Source organism: Syngnathus scovelli, unplaced genomic scaffold, assembly GCF_024217435.2.
Source record: "Syngnathus scovelli strain Florida unplaced genomic scaffold, RoL_Ssco_1.2 HiC_scaffold_28, whole genome shotgun sequence".
NCBI lineage: Eukaryota > Metazoa > Chordata > Actinopteri > Syngnathiformes > Syngnathidae > Syngnathus > Syngnathus scovelli.
Genome location: NW_026061370.1, coordinates 1168234 through 1189289, shown reverse-complemented (window position 1 = coordinate 1189289; position 21056 = coordinate 1168234). Strand labels below are relative to the sequence as shown.

The following is a 21056-nucleotide window of genomic DNA, read 5'->3' as shown; positions in this document are numbered from 1 at the left end:
AATAGTAGAAGAAGCTTTTTCCACCCAGTCTCAAACTGGGGATCGTTCACGTGTTAGGCCAGTGGTCGGCAACCCAAAATGTTCAAAAAGCCATGTTGACCCACCCCCCCCCAAAAAAACATACCTGTCTAGAGCGGCAAAAATCTAAAACCTTTTTATAAGGCAATATAGACTGTCAATACATGACCTGTATGCCTACTATTAAAATAATTAAGTAGGCTACAAATACAAAGCAACAAAGCGACGCAAGACGTTGCCTCTGGATACCCAGCAGACTTTGTTGAGCAGCAGGAGATCGTCATATTCGCTCTCAACTTCATCTAGCAATTCACGGAACTGGTGGTGGTTTAATGCTTTTGCGATTGTTTTCTTCACAATTTGGATGACAAGGTTCATTACCTCCATACAATCTGGTGGGAATGTTTACGCACACAGCGCCTCTTGGTGCCCTATGCAATGGAATGCAAACAAATTTCGATCCAATGCTTTCTGTCGTAAGGTCACAAACTTTTGCGACCCTCTCAAACTTGGTGTGCCGTCTGTAGGGTCTGAAATCAGATGGCCAGTGTGTATCGCTGTCATTTAAACACTGCAGCACAGCCTCGCAGATGTCCTCCCCCCGTGTTTGGCCTTTTAGTGGTATCAATTTCTTCTTCAAGATTCAAGATTCAAGAGTTTTTTATTCGCCATGTTTGAGCGTGCCAAACAAGGAATTTGACTTCGGTAAATCACAGCCTCTGTTCAACATTTAGGTGACTAACAACAACACTCAGGACATGTGAAAAATGAAAGATATTCTCAAACATCCCCTGATCCTAAACTGATCTTAAACTCCCAAGAGGGCAAGGAAAAACTCAAAACTCCAGCTAGGGGAAATGAGAAACCTTGAGAAGAGACCACAGATGGGAGGGTCCCTCTTCTAGGATGACCAGGCTGCAATGGATGCAGAGAGGACACATAGTACAAACAGTGTAGACAAAAAGGTGTGGAAAGCGGGATGTTAATGCACAGTAATGACTCTGAGACTCTAAGAGTGGTGTGAGTTCATCAGCCTCCCTCCTCCTCCTTTCAGACCAGAGAAAAGCTGATGGTAGTGTCAAACGCACCTCTTTCAATAAGGTGCCCCCGGCTTCCCGGTAACGGGTTTGTCTTAGCCGGGTTCGGAGATTCGTCCGTAATCTAACCACCCGAGTTAAATTAACTCCACCGGAATCAATCTAATTTCTGTACGACGCCAATCCCTCTCAAGTCACCCTAAGCTCGAGCCGAGTAACTCAATTCGAGGCAAGACTTCGAAGTGACCGCATCGTATTGATGGCTCCCCGCTAATGTTTGAAGTTCTTATTATGTTACGGATATTTTTAGATGTCTTTGTTAAGACCTCAGGGATTCGTTTGTATAGCGCACCCTAGCACTAGTTTTGCCGAAGTAAATGTTGATATGGGTCCGTTCTACTTGGTCGCTCAAGCAGCGAGCCGACCAACTTGTTTATTCGAAAGAGAATCGAATTAATAAAAGTGTGACAATAATAGCATTTAAGGAGAAAATTAATGCACTTTACGTTATTAATTCTAACTTCTTATATGTAGATCTAGCACTTAACTGTCGGAGTGCTTCACCCCACTTGATTGCTTTAAAAAGAATAACAACTTTCTTAAAACGAATAAAAATGTCTTACTCTATTTAGATTTGCCCAGTAATTAATTTGGAAGGCAAGTCTATTTTTCGATCGTGTCCTGTTTAACTTTTGACGCGGCCCGACAAAATTAAGAACTGGGCCGCGCCCGACGGACAATCGAAATACTTTTATCCTTCACCAACTCAAATGATCTATTTTAACCATCGTCGTTATTTTATTTAGAGGAAGTAAATTTTCAAACGAATTCACTTTTGACGAAATTCACTCTTCCCTTAAATATCTACGAAAGTTATTTAATTCTCTAACATGTTCGGAGTTACTTTTTACGCGGCCCGTCAAAAGGGGAAACGGGCCTGCGCCCTTCAAATAATTAAATTACTTTCAGTTCTACACCAAACCAATAATCCGATTCAAACACTTCCGTTAATTTATTCAGACGAAGCAAACTTTCAAACGGATTGAAATTCACTCGTGTCTCAAATAACTACGAAAGTTATTCAATTCTCTAAAATTGTCTGATGTTACTTTTATTTATTACGGTCCTATGTTATACCATAATAACCCCCCGCACATTAATCAAATTGTCAAATCAACCCCGAACCATCGATTGTACATTCAGTACAAATCAGCGCACAACAAAGTAGATGAATATACACAACACATTTATTGAAGAAACATGAAATAGAATTACAAATCTTAATCACTCCAGAAACCGAACAATTTCACCCACTGATACCCGTGTTAATAAAATCATTCAATCCCAGAACAATTCGATTGCAAAACACAGTTCATGAAAGAGGGAATCAATTTTTAGCCAAGCAAAGAAATCAAGAAGTAAAAATCACATTTGTGCTTCTCCAAACAATTTATGTCACGCCACTATTCTCATAGTGACGGGTCCCTTGATCGAATTGACTAACAATATTGCTTTAAGCTGTTACAGAATACATTTTTAGCCAAGCAAAGAAATCAAAAAGTAAAAATCACATTTGTGCGTCCATGCGTGACTCACAATCCGACACCGTGTTCCTGTTTTATTTCTATTTTAACTTGCTTAGCTTATTTTGGCCCCTTTTTTGGTCTCATGTTTTGGTCTGGCGCCATCTTTTGGACAAATTTGGAATTTCAGCTCTGCCAATTTATTCCTGTGAACAATCCATATTTTACCATTTGCACCATCTCTTCCCCCCATGTTACATGACAGTAGAAATGGGTCACTATCAAAGCAGAGTAGCAGATCTGGAGTCAGCGCTGAAGCAACAAGGACAGGTAAGCTTATCAATGAGCACACCTTTTTCTCAGACAAAATAGCTACATTCTTCAGTCACTCATTCGTCTGGCATTACTGGACCAACCCCCCCCCCCGAACGTGGCTGGGAAAATGCGGAGAAAAGCAAATGTCATTTTCCAGTCAACCAAAGAATTTGTGGATGAAAATGACACAACATTCCAAAGCTGTCCACGCGTTTGTCTCTTCTAGAATGTCAAGTGGGTGGAGGAGAAGCAGCTGCTGCGTCAGAGCAATCAGCAGTTGGCCGAAAAGGTGACGGAAAGAAAGGCGCTGGGCGGAGTCGCTTGGCGTCACACCCGTCCGGAAGCCCCGCAGATGAGGTCTGACTGTCTTTTTAGGTCAGGCGGATGGAGGCGGAAGAAGCGCGTCTGAAAGAGCACATCCAGGATATCCGAGACCAAAACGAACTGCTTGAGTTCCGCATCCTGGAGCTGGAGGTGGGAAGACTCGCACAAGCGTGTTGAGGCCAGAGATGTGACGGACGGACGGACGGACGGACGGATGCATGCCTCTGCCTTTCAGGAGAGGGAGTGGCGCTCCCCCGTCTTGAAGTTTCTGCAAGTCCGTTTCCCATACGGCCTCAGCCCTTTGCAGATCTACTGCGAGGCCGACGGCGTGAGCGTACGTAAGGCGTCCCTCGCAACCCTAACCTTAACCTGAGGTCCCAGAACACCTTACATTGCTCCTTGCGCCTTTCCCCAGGACATCGTCATCAGTGATCTGATGAAGAAGCTGGACATCCTGGGCGATAACGCCGTAAGTGTATGTCGAACTCCTTATGTTCGCACTCCACGAGACTCGGCGGCTCAAATGTGACTTTTGGAAGGCTTTGCGCTGAAAGAAGCTTGTTGACGCTGTGCCTTTGGGCTCTTGCAGAATCTCACCAACGAGGAGCAGGTGGTCGTGATTCACGCCAGGACCCTTCCCACCCTAGCCGAGAAGGTAACGCGCACGCTCTCGCATTCTGCTTATGTGACAGCAGCCTTTCCTCAGTGGTTAGAATACATCAAAGTGACCAAGTCAGCACTTCAACAGAAGATGTTGGACATTGAAAGTGAGAAGGTAGACAGACACGCGACATCAGCCAAGGGGAAGCAGCAGGGCTACCTGGATGAAGAGTTGGACTTCAGGAAGTGTTCCATGGACCAGGCTCATAAGGTAAGCCGCCCTCAAATCTCCCGCCGGACCACTGATGGACGAGGATTGCGGCCCAGAGGATCCTGGAGCTGGAGGCCATGTTGTACGAGGCGCTACCGCAGCGGGACTGCCCCGCCACGGACGGCGAAAAAGCCAGCCACGCTGGCGTGAATGACGTGCTGACGGCGGATCAGAGAGAAGAGCTTAGGAGCGCCGTGGACCAATGGAAGCGAGCCCTGATGTGCGAGTTGAGGGAGCGCGACGCTTGCATCCTCCAAGAGAGAATGGATCTGCTGCACAGCGCGCAACAGGTAAGGGCCCAAAGCCAGCCCGGCACTTACTTGCACGCTTACTGGCTTTTGAATGCCACTTTCCATTTGTCCGTCCTAGAGGAACAAAGAGCTGAAAGAATTCATCGAAGCTCAGAAGAGACAAATCAAACAATTGGAGGAGAAGTTTCTGTTTCTCTTTCTATTCTTCTCCTTGGCCTTCATTCTGTGGCCCTAACACCAGCTGGTGAGTGAGCTCCAGCGGCACCGCACTCGACACCTCCGATACACTGCCAGCCGGTCTCAGACGTTGGCAGACGCTCCGATGCCAACGTATACCCCCCGCCACGGTGACAGAGGCACCGCGTCACACCGGCGCTCATCCAATCAGAAGGCAGGAAAAGCAAATTCACATGCAGGGCACTTTTGAACCAGAAGAGAGCGCCACAAAAAACGGTTGTTGCCCCAAACGCGCACTAAAAAGGGTCAGAATAAGCCGGGGCCACCCGTCCAGCTGTTTCTTCAGGGGGGAAAAAAATTGGAGTCACCGGTGAGTACATTTTGCATTTAGCTCTGCTTTTCTGCTTCTGTCTTCAAGTGTGTGGCATCCTGCGATCAAAGATTCAGCCAACCCCAAAGCGGTTGACCTCAACGTCCCACCACCATGCCTACCAGAGCAGGTGACGTGATGCTTTGGACATCCTTCCGTCTCAGATGCCCAAAAGTACTCTTTGCCACATCTGCGGCAATACGGTGTCTTTTCAAAGGTGCAAATAAATCCAGCGTGGGCGGAACACGCACGTCTTCGGTTTTTCCCGCTTTGTTTGTGTGACAGCTGTTGTGAAAATTTTATACAAATAAAGTTGTATAGTACAGGTTTGGCCAAGTCGCAACTCCCGAACCGCATGCGGCTCTTTTATGTTCATATCAACATTTGTGTGTGTGTGTGTGTGTGTGTGTGTGTGTGGGGGGGGGGGGGTTGTGCGTGTTGGCTTCACTTGAGTTCAATTTGGTATTTTGGTCAAAAGCGCATGTGGTGAAATTCCACAAAGTAGGATGGGCAAACACATTTCTTTAAACTATGAGTGTCAATCGGGCTCTCGAAATGGCAGGGAAAAGATGCACAGCAAAACGAAAATACGTAGATGAACACAGGACGTTTTAATCAGAGTGGGAAAGTTTCTATTTTTTGTTGAACGTGATGGCAAACCATTCTGCCTGATATGTCAGACCTCAGCGCATTTCAAAGATTCAAATCTTCAGCGCCATGCACTTCAGCTCACTCCATGCTAACATTGATCAGGCGTCGAACCCGCAACATCATGCTTAAGAGGTGGCCATGCTAACCAGTGCGCCATTATGTCAACGCATAATAACTGTAAGTCTACTGATCAAAACAGCGGTTACTATATGACGTCGCTACGTCGTGGTCACGTGACGCAGACAAGACGTCAATGGACGTGGGCAGAGTTAACTTGTTTAAAAGGGAGTGGGCAGAAGAAATATTTAATTTATTTAAATCTATTTTGAGTGCACACCATTATGCCAATGCATAACAACTGTAAATCTACTAAACAAAACAGCGGTTGCCGCAGATGTGGCAAAGAGTACTTTTGGGCATCTGAGACGGAAGGATGTCCAAAGCATCACGTCACCTGCTCTGGTAGGAATGGTGGCGGGACGTTGAGGTCAACCGCTTTGGGGTTGGCTGAATCTTTGGTCGCAGGATGCCACACACTTGAAGACAGAAGCAGAAAAGCAGAGCTAAATGCAAAATGTACTCACCGGTGACTCCAATTTTTTCCCCCCCTGAAGAAATGGATAGACGGGTGGCCCCGGCTGGCCGGTGGGACTCTTGTCATTCTGACCCTTTTTAGTGCGCGTTTGGGGCAACAACCGTTTTTTGTGGCGCTCTCTTCTGGTTCAAGAGTGCCCTGCATGTGAATTTGCCTTTCCTGCCTTCTGATTGGATGAGCGCCGGTGTGACGCGGTGCCTCTGTCACCGTGGCGGGGGGTATACGTCGGCATCGGAGCGTCTGCCAACGTCTGAGACCGGCTGGCAGTGTATTGGAGGTGTCGAGTGCGGTGCCGCTGGAGCTCACTCACCAGCTGGTGTTAGGGCCACAGAATGAAGGCCAAGGAGAAGACTAGAAAGAGAAACAGAAACTTCTCCTCCAATTGTTTGATTTGTCTCTTCTGAGCTTCGATGAATTCTTTCAGGTCTTTGTTCCTCTAGGACGGACAAATGGAAAGTAGCCTTCAAAAGCCAGTAAGCGTGCAAGTACGTGCCGGGCTGGCTTTGGGCCCTTACCTGTTGCGCGCTGTGCAGCAGATCCATTCTCTCTTGGAGGATGCAAGCGTCGCGCTCCCTCAACTCCCACATCAGGGCTCGCTTCCATTGGTCCACGGCGCTCCTAAGCTCTTGTCTCTGATCCGCCGTCAGCACGTCATTCACGCCAGCGTGGCTGGCTTTTTCGCCGTCCGTGGCGGGGCAGTCCCGCTGCGGTAGCGCCTCGTACAACATGGCCTCCAGCTCCATGATCCTCTGGGCCGCAATCCTCGTCCATCAGTGGTCCGGCGGGAGATTTGAGGGCGGCTTACCTTATGAGCCTGGTCCATGGAACGCTTCCTGAAGTCCAACTCTTCATCCAGGTAGCCCTTCTGGTTGCAGAACATATCCTAGCACAGCTCAAGGTCAGAATTGTTGGGGCACATTGCCCCGAGTTCCCCTTGGCTGATGTCGCGTGTCTGTCTACCTTCTCACTTTCAATGTCCAACATCTTCTGTTGAAGTGCTGACTTGGTCACTTTGATGTATTCTAACCACTGAGGAAAGGCTGCTGTCACATAAGCAGAATGCGAGAGCGTGCGTGGACGTGCGCGTTACCTTCTCGGCTAGGGTGAGAAGGGTCCTGGCGTGAATCACGACCACCTGCTCCTCGTTGGTGAGATTCTGCAAGAGCCCAAAGGCACAGCGTCAACAAGCTTCTTTCAGCGCAAAGCCTTCCAAAAGTCACATTTGAGCCGCCGAGTCTCGTGGAGTGCCAACATAAGGAGTTCGACATACACTTACGGCGTTATAGCCCAGGATGTCCAGCTTCTTCATCAGATCACTGATGACGATGTCCGGGGGAAAGGCGCAAGGAGCAATGTAAGGTGTTCTGGGACCTCGGGTTAAGGTTAGGGTTGCAAGGGACGCCTTACGTACGCTCACGCCCTCGGCCTCGCAGTAGATCTGCAAAGGGCTGAGGCCGTCTGGGAAACGGACTTGCAGAAACTTCAAGACGGGGGAGCGCCACTCCCTCTCCTGAAAGGCAGAGGCATGCATCCGTCCGTCCGTCCGTCCGTCCGTCCGTCACATCTCTGGCCTCAACACGCTTGTGCGAGTCTTCCCACCTCCAGCTCCAGGATGCGGAACTCAAGCAGTTCGTTTTGGTCTCGGATATCCTGGATGTGCTCTTTCAGACGCGCTTCTTCCGCCTCCATCCGCCTGACCTGAAAAGACAGTCAGACCTCATCTGCGGGGCTTCCCGACAGGTGTGACGCCAAGCGACTCCGCCCAGCGCCTTTCTTTCCGTCACCTTTTCGGCCAACTGCTGATTGCTCTGACGCAGCAGCTGCTTCTCCTCCACCCACTTGACATTCTAGAAGAGACAAACGCGTGGACAGCTTTGGAATGTTGTGTCATTTTCATCCACAAATTCTTTGGTTGACTGGAAAATGACATTTGCTTTTCTCCGCATTTTCCCAGCCACGTTCGGGGGGGGGGGGGGGGGGGGGGGGGTTGGTCCAGTAATGCCAGACGGATGAGTGACTGAAGAATGTAGCTATTTTGTCTGAGAAAAAGGTGTGCTCATTGATGAGCTTACCTGTCCTTGTTACTTCAGCGCTGACTCCAGATCTGCTACTCTGCTTTGATAGTGACCTATTTCTACCATCAGCTTTTCTCTGGTCTGAAAGGAGGAGGAGGGAGGCTCCTCCTCCTCCTTTCAGACCAGAGAACACCCGAGGCTGGGTGAGAACGGGGAGGCTGCGACCCGGCCGGGGGTTGCGGGAAGGGGCGCCACCTTGATCTCCTTCTCGGCGTCGTAGTCCCCTTCGCTGGTCTGGGCTAGCAGAGCGTAGGCTCGTTGCAGCGCTTGATATTCTTGCGTCAGCTGGCGGTAGCGAAGCTCCGCCTCTTCATGCACACACCAATGCAACACAGCACTAGTACCAGAATCAGTCAGACCGGCGACAAAGCACCCGCGACGCAAAGACGAGTCCGATTCCAGGCTGTTAGGGTTTTCAGGTTAGTTTGATCCTATGATTATGTTGGAATGTAGACTGTAATGATTAAATCAATCCTGTCTTGCCCTCACAATGTAATGATTAAATCAATCACGTCTGGCCCTCACAATGTAATAATTAAATCAATCACGTCTGGCCCTCACAATGCAGAGTCTGTTTCCCACAATAGTGTAAAACACCCCCTGCTCTGATCTTATCAGAGGCCGGGGGTTCACCAAACCTGTCCACTCCCACCCCCACTCTGTTCCTCCTAATAAATATGCCCTTGCAGGGAGGAGACTTTTAGACTTCATTCGATAATCGCTGTTCAGACAGCGACGAATGGACTCTCCACCTGCAGGTGTCTAAAAGAACTTGCTTGTCTCCTGTTTCGTTCTTGCAAAATAAGTTGGAGTGAGCAAATCTCTAACACAGGCTGAAGAGGAATGTTTGGTGCCAATACGCTGGCAGAAATGGCGGGCTACCTCTTCGGGTTCCGTGTCGGGGGTTCTGTCGGTGTGAAAAGACAAGGACGATCCGTCCGGGTCCACCAACACGTCTTCGTCGTAGCCGTAAAATGTTTCGATGACCTGCGGGCGCGGAAGCAAACATCTCTCTGAACAAACTGAAGCGACACCTCACGATGAATCGACGAGAGGAACGATAGCGAGAAAAAGGCCATTTCATCTTGCGCAACACCAAGCAGCCGCAAACAAACAGACTCACCTTGCAGGACCTCACGCTTTGTTCCTCCTCAGAGATTCTCGACGTCGGTATCGTAGCAGCAAATCTCTCTCCTGTCGACACAAATAATCCGCCTTTGAGATTCTTTGGATGCAAAGGGAACGAACGGCTCCGGCGCAGAAACAAACGCGACTCACAATGACATTTCTGACATGAGCTCCTGTCTCCAGAGCCTGAAAAACACGTCACCGGCGATGATTGGAGGGACGCTCGTCTTTTCCAAAAGTGACAACTACAGGGTGTGTCAGGGTTTTCCAGATTATCTTTATCGTATCATTGTGTTGCTTTGACTTTGACTGCGACCTGTAATAAATAATATTATTTATCCCTTATTTATCCCTATCGCTTATCCCTTCCTACACAAAGTCGTAAAACACCCCTTGCTATGTTTTGACTAGAGGTCAAGGGCTTCCTCTATTCAATCCACTCTTACACCCACCCTGTTTCTCTTAATTAAAATGCTCGTGCAGGAGCCGAGAGTCAGACTTCATTCGTACAACGGATGGACTCTCCACCTGCAGGTGTCCAAAAGAACTTACTTGTCTCCCGTGTGGTTCTTGCAAAATAAGTTGGAGCGAGCGCAACTCTAACAGGGTGCATTTTGCCACTAGCTGCCTACGGACAATGACGTCGCGCTCGCGGCTCATGGTTGACGGGCTGAGCAGCCGGGCAAGTCCGTCGTTTTCAGCGCACAGCGAGTGGCAAAGGCGCTGACAAAACGGGAGCTTTGAGCTGCTGAAAACGGCAAAACAAGTCTAAAGCGTGTTCAAACGCGTGCGCACAATGCTCCTGCTTGAAAGGTCGGAATTTAAGGGGCCAATTTTTTGGATGGCGGCCGCCGGCCAAGCTTTGGACGGAAAAGGTTTCCTGGCGACAGCGAGCGAGCGCGGCGCTGCCGTACGTGCACCGAGTCGCCTGCCTGAAGACCTTGGACAAGTCGTCGATGATGTGCCGCTGCTCCACAACTTGAAGGAACTCCATTTCACCGTCCTGCTGGCCGCAACCGCGGTCCAGGTCATTGAGCGAACTAGGCCTTCTCTGTGGAACACAAATGCAGTGGACTCTGTTGGCACGCCGCCGTTGTCCGCGTCGACTTACCAAGCTTGCCATCTCCTCGTTCTCCTGGGTGACAAAGCGCACTTTGTTTTCAAGGCGACACAGCACCAGCGAGAGTTCTTCATTCTTCCTGCTCAGGCGTTTGTTTTTGTACAGGAGTGGCAGAAACTGGCTTTCTGTTTCTCTCAGTCGCTTTAGCTGCAAGCATGAAGTGCGGGATGTGAAAGACGCACAACACGCGGGCCAGAACGTATCCATTCCTTTTGCATCGGTTTGAACGGAATCGTGGCTTTGGCTCCCAATAAAAGACATCTACCAGGCAACCGACTCGCCGCGCCGCTCAACTAATAAGCAAGCGCAATGGGTGCCTCGCTGGATGGCGCGCATCAAACGTAGCGCAAACCTTCAAGCGTGCCGTCAATAAATTACCAGTTCATTGCGCTCTTTAGAAAGCAGGGCGTTTCGATCCTCCAGTTTCCTGATGACTGCGCTGAGCTCAGCGATTTTCAGATGAAACCGTCGCGTGTCCCGATCCTCCTGAGACTGAAAACGCCCCGCAACACACACACACAAGCACTCGTTCAAAGTTCAAAACTGTTTTTGTGCTACCTTCCTCCAGCAACGAACTAAGTCATGCGTACTGCAAGTGTGTGATGAGGTGGCTTACGCAATGAAGAGGATTGCTAGTAGCGGCGTTGACCCCACTTCCAGGGTAGTTTAGGCCCGCCCTTTGGGAATCCCTCAGGGCAGCGATCTGCTGCTCGGCAGCCTGAGTCTGCAGCTGAAGGCGGTGGACGTGGCCGGCCCCAGGGCTTCATCCAAAACACTAACCGCTCTGTCTTTCAGCTTGATCTCATCCGTCTGGATGTACAAACGGGGAGCGCTCAGGCAGGCGGGCAAACTCATTTGCCAGAATTGTGACAAAAACAAAGAGAGCAACCGGCCAATTTTTTTTCTTGAATCGACTAGAACACCTTTGCTGTGACAAAAGCGAAGCGAGCAACCGGACATTTTCTTCTTGTGAAATAGAATAGAATAGAATGCCTTAGGTGTCATTGCACTGCAGGTATACAACGAAATTGGGAACATAGCCACGCACCGCGCGTCTGATCAGTCCTACCAGTCGGCGGATCTCCCTCTCGCAGTCTCTCTTGGTTCGGCTCAGCTCCTCCCGATGCTGGTGATGAGCCGATCGGAGCTCGGCCGCTCGGGACTGCCAGGCCTGCTGGGCCGCTGCCAGGGCTTCTTCCGCGCTCCTGGTGGAGGCGACACCGCTCGGTCTCCCGACACCGCCGCGTCTCCTCCACCTCCGCCAGCAAAGCGCCCCCCCTCCTCACCTGAGCAGACATTGCGCCACACCGGGCCGTTGAGACCGCAACGGAGCGCCGCGACGCTTACTGGGGACAAGCTACACAATACGGTAGCGGCCGCATCGAAGCCCGACGTGGCGTGCGGATAGTCAGACACGGATAGAGCGGATCACCTTGTCCATGGAGCCGTCCCTCAGGCTGAGGACCAAGGCATTCAGTCGCTGGATCTCTCCATCTTTGATTTTGATCACTCTCATCAGCTCCATTTCATGCTGCCGCAGTAATGTCTCCCTGGTAATGGCTAACTCTTTCTGCTTCTCCTCATGGAGTTTGCTTTTGAGTTCCGTCATGGCGGCGGTGGCACGGTGGTGCTCCGCCCGCAGGTCCTGACTTCTCTCTCTCTCCAGACAGCTGACCTGACATGACTTAGACTTAGACAAACTTTATTGTCATCTTGTCTGCACATGGTGCATACAAAACGAAATTCCGTTGCATACGTCTTACAACAAAGTAGTGATATTGCAGTTGAATAGAAGTAACATATCCTATGAAAATATATATATATATATATATATATATATATATATATATATATATATATATATATATATATATATATATATATTAAAAATAAGTATAAAGTGCAGCAGTGATAATTATGCAATAGTGCAAGTAGGCAAAACAGTATTCAAGAGTGTGCAGAGGAATGCTAAACCATGTATTAAACTTCTATTTAAAGGGTTTATACAAGTTCAGTAAAGTTGGTAGTGCGAGATAGTGCAAGATAGAGGTCCGTAGTGTCATAAAGTACAGTTCTGTGAATGTGTGATGCAGAGTTCAGTTTAGAGCTCAACAGTTCTAGTGTTCAACAGTCTGATGACAGCAGGGAAAAAGCTGTTGCAGAACCTGGTGGACCTGCAGCGGATGCTGCAAACCTCTTCCCAGAGGGCAGCAGGGAGAACAGTCCATGGTGGGGGTGTGATGGGTCATTGATGATGTTACGGGCACGGGACATGCAGCGCTGAGATGAAATGTCCTGAATGGAGGGAAGAGGAGCCCCTATGATCCCTCTGCTGTCCTCACCACTCTCCTCACGTTCTTCCAATCGGAGGCGGTGCAGCCTCCACACCACACAGAGAGACAGCTTGTCAGAATGCTCTCTATGGTGCTCCTGTAGAACGTCCTCATGATGGGTGGGGGCAGGTGGGCTCTCCTCATCCTCCGCAGGAAGTACAAGCGCTTCTGTGCCCTCTTGACCAGTGCCGTAGTGTTCATAGTCCAGGTGAGGTCTTCTGTGATGTGGACCCCCAGGAATTTGGTGCTGCTGACCACCTCCACAGCTGAGCTGTTGATGATCAGTGGAGCGTGGTGAGGCTGTTTTTTCCTGAAGTCGACGATGATCTCCTTCATCTTCTCCTCATTCAGGATCAGGCTGTTTTCTCTGCACCAGCCCACCAGCTGCTCCACCTCCTCTCTGTAGTCCAGGTCGTTGTTGTCTCTGATGAGCCCCACCACCGTTGTGTCGTCTGCTGACTTCACGATGTGATTGGTGGTGAACCTGAGGACGCAGTCGTGTGTCATCAGGGTGCACAGCAGGGGGCTCAGGACGCAGCCCTGAAGGGAGCCTGTGCTGAGGGTGATGACATCAGAGGTGTTCTGTCCGACCCGGACTGACTGAGGTCTGTTGGTGAGGAAGTCTAGCAGCCAGTTGCGAAGGGGGGTGTTGAAGCCCAGGTGTTCCAATTTTCCTACCAGATGCTGTGGGATGATGGTGTTAAACGCTGAGCTGAAGTCCAGGAACAGCCTCCGCACATGGGTGTTCTTCTCCTCCAGGTGAGCCAGGCTCAGGTGAAGAACGGAGGAGATGGCTTCCTGAGTGGAGCGGTTTTGCCGGTCGGCAAACTGGAACGGGTCAAATAATAGGGGGAGTCTGGAAACGATGTGACCTTTAAGCAGCCTTTCGAAGCACTTCATCATAACCGGAGTCAGTGCAACAGGCCGGTAATCATTAAATGAGGTGATTTGAGGTTTCTTCGGCACCGGAATGATGGAGGCAGTCTTAAAGCACGCCGGCACTGTGGCTTGGCCCAGCGAGGTGTTAAAAATGTCTGTGATGACCCCAGCCAGATGACTTGCACATTCCCTGAACACACGCCCAGGAATGTTGTCCGGGCCAGGGGCCTTACAGGGGTTGACTCTCCTCAGGGTCTTCAACACATCGGCGGAGTCAAGGCAGAGTACCTCCTCTTCCTGATGGGGGACAGTTTTAACTGCTGGAGTGCCGTTTAGTGCCTCGAACCTCCCAAAGAAGTTATTTAGACCATTTAGAAAGTCAGCATCAACTACACCCACCGGGGGGGGGAGGGTGAGTTGTCGTCTGTAATCGCCCGTATGCCTTGCCACATACTCCTGATGTTTTTGACGTCGTGGAAACGATCCTGAAATTTTCGACTGCGGTCTCGCTTCGCTATCCTGATGGCACGGTTCAAGTTGGCTCTCGCTGTCCTCAGTGTCTCCTTGTCGCCAGACTTGAAGGCAGAGTTCCGCGCTCGTAGCGTTTGACGTACCTCCTCAGTCATCCAGGGTCGTTGGTTGCCCCGGGTGATGATATTCTTAGTGGTGCTGACGTCCTCGGTGCATTTGTTGATGTAGGCTGACACAGTCATGGCACACGCATGTCTAATCTACATCGGGAAAACTGGGAGGGAGGGAGGCAGGCAGGGAGGCAGGCAGGGAGGCAGGCAGGGAGGCAGGCAGTGTCTGTCTGTTGAGGTTTTCACCTTGTTCTTCTCCTGCTGAAGTTCTAACTGGACGTCCATCAGTTTGGTTCTCAGCTCGTCATTGGCGGCCTGAAGGGCGTCCGTTCGCTCCGCCTTGGCCCGCCCTGCCGGAGCTCGTTTGGACATCTCTTACTCGAGTCTCGCCCGGTCGTCAGTCAGAGATCACAACATTTGTACCTGGAGAGCACAAACGCAGCGCTGTTTTCCACTGGCTTCGAACTCAACTTCAATCGGTACCGTAACTTACAACATCATAAACATAGAACTAGCTTGACTTATTCATTGAATAAATGCATTTGGTTCTTCAAAACTGCATCACGCAACATAGCGTGACCGAGACGGCCGTTATCCACCTGCGTGAAGTTATTTGGTGAAATGAATGAGATGTTTAAGACACCATCGTTCTGTCTCTATGTAGATGAAGGGAAATAATCGATTGCTGAAGGTCCAAAGGTGTTGTGATAAACAAATAAACATATTAGTGATTAGTGACATATTTGTGATAAACATATTAGGCAGGATAATCACATATGTTAACGTGACTGCCCACACTGTATTTATTTATGGTTATTTGTTAAATCGAGTACTGTTAGACATGAAATAGGAAGTGTTTAACATAAATGGAAGACGAAAGGGGTACTCACCATTGTAGCTCCTGCTGGTCAATGATACGAGCCTCTTCTTGCAGTGGAAAACATACAGCCAACAAACACCGTGGAACCTAAAGGAATGAAATTAAACATTAACATTTAGCCTAAACCAACATTCACAGATACAACGCAACGCAAACTACACAAACGTAAATCTTTTTAAACACAATGAGTTGTACTTACCGTGTACGCTCTAGACGGTCCACTTGCAAGCAGAAAATAAAGATATTTCTGTTGATAATCGTCGTGTTTGTATCCGGTGTCTCGCTCAAGGCCATTGCGCCCACAGATTTGAATTTTGGCGAGAGTTCAGCCTATTGACGTCATTTCCGCGGTGTAATACCCGCATATCTGAAACGGCAAAGTTAAGAGTAGAGTTAAATAAAGTTTTTAGTCAACGCAATAATTTACAACCGTTGACCAGTCGAAATAATCGTCGAAATTTGGCGTCTGTGGCTGGAAGCAGACGCCGAGTTCGACATTCCTCCCAAACGCCACACTCCCTCGCTTTTCAGGGCTAAAAAAAAACAGTTGTAATTACCTTGTACGCTCTAGACGGTCAAGTTGCAAGCTGAAAACAAAAATATTTGCCTTGTAAGTCATCGTGTTACTAACCGCTGTGTCTTGTTTGCCAGAATTGCCGCTTTCCTACTTCCTGTTGCAAGCCACGCCCACTGATTATAATTTTGCCGTGAGTTCCGCCTATTGACGTCATGTCCGCGTCACATGACTGCGACGTAATATTATCTAAAACTGTTTGTGCGGTATTGTGTTGTTCTGTGCGGTATTGTGTTATTCTGTGCGGCGTCGTGTTGTTCTGTGCGGCGTCGTGTTGTTCAGTGCGACGTCGTGTTGTTCAGTGCGGCATGGTGTTGTTCAGTGCGGCATGGTGTTGTTCAGTGCGGCATGGTGTTGTTCAGTGCGGCATAATGTTGTTCAGTGCGGCATAGTGTTGTTCAGTGCGGCATGGTGTTGTTCAGTGCGGCATGGTGTTGTTCAGTGCGGCATGGTGTTGTTCAGTGCGGCATAATGTTGTTCAGTAAGCCATAATGTTGTTCAGTGCGGCATGGTGTTGTTCAGTGCGGGATGGTGTTGTTCAGTGCAGGATGGTGTTGTTCAGTGCGGCATGGTGTTGTTCAATGCGGCATGGTGTTGTTCAGTGCAGGATGGTGTTGTTCAGTGCGGCATGGTGTTGTTCAATGCGGCATGGTGTTGTTCAGTGCGGCATGGTGTTGTTCAGTGCGGCATGGTGTTGTTCAGTGCGGCATGGTGTTGTTCAGTGCGGAATGGTGTTGTTCAGTGCGGCATGGTGTTGTTCAGTGTGGGATGGTGTTGTTCAATGCGGGATCGTGTTGTTCAGTACGGGGTGGTGTTGTTCATTGCAGGATGGTGTTGTTCAGTGCAGGATGGTGTTGTTCAGTGCGGCATGGTGTTGTTCAATGCAGGATCGTGTTGTTCAGTGCAGCATGGTGTTGTTCAGTGCAGCATGGTGTTGTTCAGTGCGGCATGGTGTTGTTCAATGCGGCATGGTGTTGTTCAGTGCGGGATGGTGTTGTTCAGTGCGGCATGGTGTTTTTCAGTGCGGCATAATGTTGTTCAGTGCAGCAGGGTGTTGTTCAGTGCGGCATGGTGTTGTTCAGTGCGACATAATGTTGTTCAGTGCGGCATAATGTTGTTCAGTGCGGCATGGTGTTGTTCAGTGCGGCATGGTGTTGTTCAGTGCGGCATGGTGTTGTTCAGTGCGGCATGGTGTTGTTCAGTGCAGGATGGTGTTGTTCAGTGCAGGATGGTGTTGTTCAATGCGGCATGGTGTTGTTCAATGCGGCATGGTGTTGTTCAGTGCGGCATAATGTTGTTCAGTGCAGCATGGTGTTGTTCAGTGCGGCATGGTGTTGTTCAGTGCGACATAATGTTGTTCAGTGCGGCATAATGTTGTTCAGTGCGGCATGGTGTTGTTCAGTGCGGGATGGTGTTGTTCAGTGCGGGATGGTGTTGTTCAGTGCAGGATGGTGTTGTTCAGTGCGGCATGGTGTTGTTCAATGCGGCATGGTGTTGTTCAGTGCAGGATGGTGTTGTTCAGTGCGGCATGGTGTTGTTCAATGCGGCATGGTGTTGTTCAATGCGGCATGGTGTTGTTCAGTGCGGCATGGTGTTGTTCAGTGCGGCATGGTGTTGTTCAGTGCAGCGTAATGTTGTTCAGTGCGGCATGGTGTTGTTCAGTGCGGAATGGTGTTGTTCAGTGCGGCATGGTGTTGTTCAGTGCGGGATGGTGTTGTTCAGTGCGGCATGGTGTTGCTCAGTGCGGCATGGTGTTGTTCAGTGCGGGATGGTGTTGTTCAGTGCGGCATGGTGTTGTTCAGTGCGGCATGGTGTTGTTCAGTGCGGCATGGTGTTGTTCAGTGCGGCATAATGTTGTTCAGTGCGCCATAATGTTGTTCAGTGCGGCATGGTGTTGTTCAGTGCGGGATGGTGTTGTTCAGTGCAGGATGGTGTTGTTCAGTGCGGCATGGTGTTGTTCAATGCGGGATCGTGTTGTTCAGTGCGGCATGGTGTTGTTCAGTGCGGCATGGTGTTGTTCAGTGCGGCATGGTGTTGTTCAGTGCGGCATGGTGTTGTTCAGTGCGGCATAATGTTGTTCAGTGCGGCATAATGTTGTTCAGTGCGGCATAATGTTGTTCAGTGCGGCATAATGTTGTTCAGTGCGGCATAATGTTGTTCAGTGCGGCATAATGTTCAGTGCGGGATGGTGTTGTTCATTGCGGCATGGTGTTGTTCAGTGCGGCATGGTGTTGTTCAGTGCGGCATGGTGTTGTTCAGTGCGGGATGGTGTTGTTCAGTGCAGGATGGTGTTGTTCAGTGCGGCATGGTGTTGTTCAATGCGGCATGGTGTTGTTCAGTTCGGGATGGTGTTGTTCAGTGCGGCATGGTGTTGTTCAGTGCGGCATAATGTTTTTCAGTGCGGCATGTTGTTGTTCAGTGCGGCATGGTGTTGTTCAGTGCAGCATAATGTTGTTCAGTGCGGCATGGTGTTGTTCAGTGCGGAATGGTGTTGTTCAGTGCGGCATGGTGTTGTTCAGTGCGGCATGGTGTTGTTCAGTGCGGCATGGTGTTGTTCAGTGCGGCATGGTGTTGTTCAGTGCGGGATGGTGTTCAATGCGGGATCGTGTTGTTCAGTGCGGCATGGTGTTGTTCAGTGCGGCATGGTGTTGTTCAGTGCGGCATGGTGTTGTTCAGTGCGGCATGGTGTTGTTCATTTCGGCATAATGTTGTTCAGTGCGGCATAATGTTGTTTAGTGCGGCATGGTGTTGTTCAGTGCGGGATGGTGTTGTTCAGTGCGGGATGGTGTTGTTCAGTGCGTTATAATGTTGTTCAGTGCGGCATGGTGTTGTTCAGTGCGGCATGGTGTTGTTCAGTGCGGCATGGTGTTGTTCAGTGCGGCATGGTGTTGTTCAGTGCGGCATGGTGTTGTTCAGTGCGGCATAATGTTGTTCAGTGCGGCATAATGTTGTTCAGTGCGGGATGGTGTTGTTCAGTGCGGGATGGTGTTGTTCAATGCGGAATGGTGTTGTTCAGTGCAGGATGGTGTTGTTCAGTGCGGCATGGTGTTGTTCAGTGCGGCATGGTGTTGTTCAGTGCGGCATAATGTTGTTCAGTGCGGCATGGTGTTGTTCAGTGCGGCATGGTGTTGTTCAGTGCGGCATGGTGTTGTTCAGTGCGGCATGGTGTTGTTCAGTGCGGCATGGTGTTGTTCAGTGCGGCATGGTGTTGTTCAGTGCGGCATAATGTTCAGTGAGGCATAATGTTGTTCAGTGCGGCATAATGTTGTTCAGTGCGGCATGGTGTTGTTCAGTGCGGGATGGTGTTGTTCAGTGCAGGATGGTGTTGTTCAGTGCGGCATGGTGTTCAGTGCGGGATGGTGTCTTTCAGTGCGGCATGGTGTCGTTCAGTGCGGCATGGTGTCTTTCAGTGCGGCATGGTGTCGTTCAGTGAGGCATGGTGTTGTTCAGTGCGGCATGGTGTTGTTTAGTGCGGCATGGTGTTGTTCAGTGCGGGATGGTGTTGTTCAGTGTGGCATGGTGTTCAGTGCGGCATGGTGTTGTTCAGTGCGGTATCGTGTTGTTCAGTGCGGTATCGTGTTTCTCAGTGCGGTATCGTGTTGTTCAGTGCAGTATCGTTGTGTTGTTCGTATTGTGTTGTGTTGTTCGTAATGTGTTGTGTTGTTCGTATTGTGTTGTGTTGTTCGTATTGTGTTGTGTTGTTCGTATTGTGTTGTGTTGTTCGTATTGTGTTGTGTTGTTCATATTGTGTTGTTCATATTGTTTTGAGTTGTTCGTATTGTGTTGTGTTGTTCGTATTGTGTTGCCTTTAACACTTAGCCTCTAACACTTAGCCTCTAACACTTAGCCTCTAGCATCTAGAAGGTAAATAAATAGGAAGGAAGGACTCACCGGTGACGTCTTCGCCCACGTCCAAGCGTTGTACTTTGTATTTTCATCCTTCTGAAAGTGGAAAACATAGCCAAAAAAAACACTGTGGAACCTAAACGAATGAAAGAAAACTATCAGTTGGCCACAACCAACATTCACAGATACAACACAATGTGACGTGCGGGGTTGAGGTTAAAGGTTGAGTGAAGGGCCCTCGTTTTAAACTACTTTTTTGAAAAGGATTGGGAACAAGTAAGACGTATTCAATTTATTTAATGGGAAGTAGTAAGAGCTATTGAATTTAATCTATGTATTATATTCTATTGTATTGTATTCTGTTGTATTCTTTTGGATTGTATTCACACTAACCCCACTAAAACTTCAGCCCACAAAAACTCGCCTCTGGCGCCTAGCCTCTGGCACTTAGCCTCTAACACTTAGCCTTTAACACTTAGCCTTTAACACTTAGCCTTTAACACTTAGCCTTTAACACTTAGCCTTTAACACTTAGCCTAGAAGGTGAATAAATAGGGTTAAAGGTTGAGTGAAGGGCCCTCGTTTTAAACTACGGTTTTGAAAAGGAGTGGGAACAAGTAAGACGTATTTAATTTATTTAATGGGAAGTAGTAAGACTTATTAAATTTATTTAATCTACTTTTCTTCCCAGGCAAAATTTGATGTGCTGCAATTCCAAATTTCCAAAGTGAATGAAGGAATGAAGTCCTTTAAATTATGATTTTGTATAAATACTAGGCATTAACACAAAATCGACGGCACAAAATGGGCAGACTTTACTTGTTTGAAAAGGACTGGTTACAAGACAGACTTTTTTAATTTATTTAATGGGAAGAAGACTTAGTTTAATTGATCTATTTTTGTTCCCTGGCAAAATTCGATTTGCTGCAATTCCAAATTTCCAAAGTGAATGAAGGCAAGAAGTCGTTTAAATTATGATTTTGTTTAAATACAAGGCATGGACACAAAATCTACGGCACAAAATGGGCAGACTTTACTTGTTTGAAGAGGACTGGTTACAAGACAGACTTTTCTGATTTATTTATTGGGAAGAAGACTTATTTAGTTTATTTAATCTATTTTTGTTCCCTGGCAAAATTGGATTTGCTGAAACTGTATTTTGCCAAATCTTGCCTTGAGACCTGATAGGAAGTATTAAACGCTTAGTTAAATCAATACAAGTTGGTAGTAAGAGCGAGTAATGTTGGTTGAACCGATGAATGAAGGTTGAAAGCAATTTATAAATACTAGATATTAACAGAACATCTACTGCGCGAAATGGGCAGAGTTTACTTGTTTGAGAAGGAGTGGCTTATTCAAAACTAAGATTTATTTAATCTGTTTGTTCCCAGGCAAAATTGGATGTGATGCAATTCCAAATTTCACCACATGACGGTGCCCAATTTCGACTTCATAGGACATATTAAACACTTAGCTTGTTATTATGTTCAAGGTAATCAGATTTGTTA

General features: G+C 48.6%; 1 protein-coding gene and 1 pseudogene across 1 annotated transcript; one reads left to right on the top strand and one right to left on the bottom strand.

Annotated features, from left to right (window-relative positions):
* Positions 1 to 3416: 3416 nt before the first annotated feature.
* On the top strand, positions 3417 to 4372 carry LOC125993342 (janus kinase and microtubule-interacting protein 3-like). The gene is made up of 3 exons (XM_049761953.2): positions 3417 to 3551; positions 3633 to 3686; positions 3807 to 4372. Exons 1-3 carry the CDS (start codon positions 3432 to 3434, stop codon positions 4236 to 4238), a joined length of 606 nt encoding a protein of 201 aa, XP_049617910.1. The 5' UTR covers positions 3417 to 3431; the 3' UTR covers positions 4239 to 4372.
* A 2139-nt stretch (positions 4373 to 6511) lies between these two features.
* Positions 6512 to 14662, bottom strand: LOC125993344 (janus kinase and microtubule-interacting protein 3-like; annotated as a pseudogene).
* Positions 14663 to 21056: the final 6394 nt, after the last annotated feature.

Excerpts from the sequence above, each read along its gene's own strand:
- LOC125993342 (XM_049761953.2), top strand. The coding sequence starts at position 3,432 with ATGCATGCCTCTGCCTTTCAGGAGAGGGAGTGGCGCTCCCCCGTCTTG. Across the intron at positions 3,552-3,632 it reads GCGAGGCCGACGGCGTGAGC|GACATCGTCATCAGTGATCT; the intron begins GTACGTAAGGCG and ends GCCTTTCCCCAG. Across the intron at positions 3,687-3,806 it reads ACATCCTGGGCGATAACGCC|AATCTCACCAACGAGGAGCA; the intron begins GTAAGTGTATGT and ends GGGCTCTTGCAG.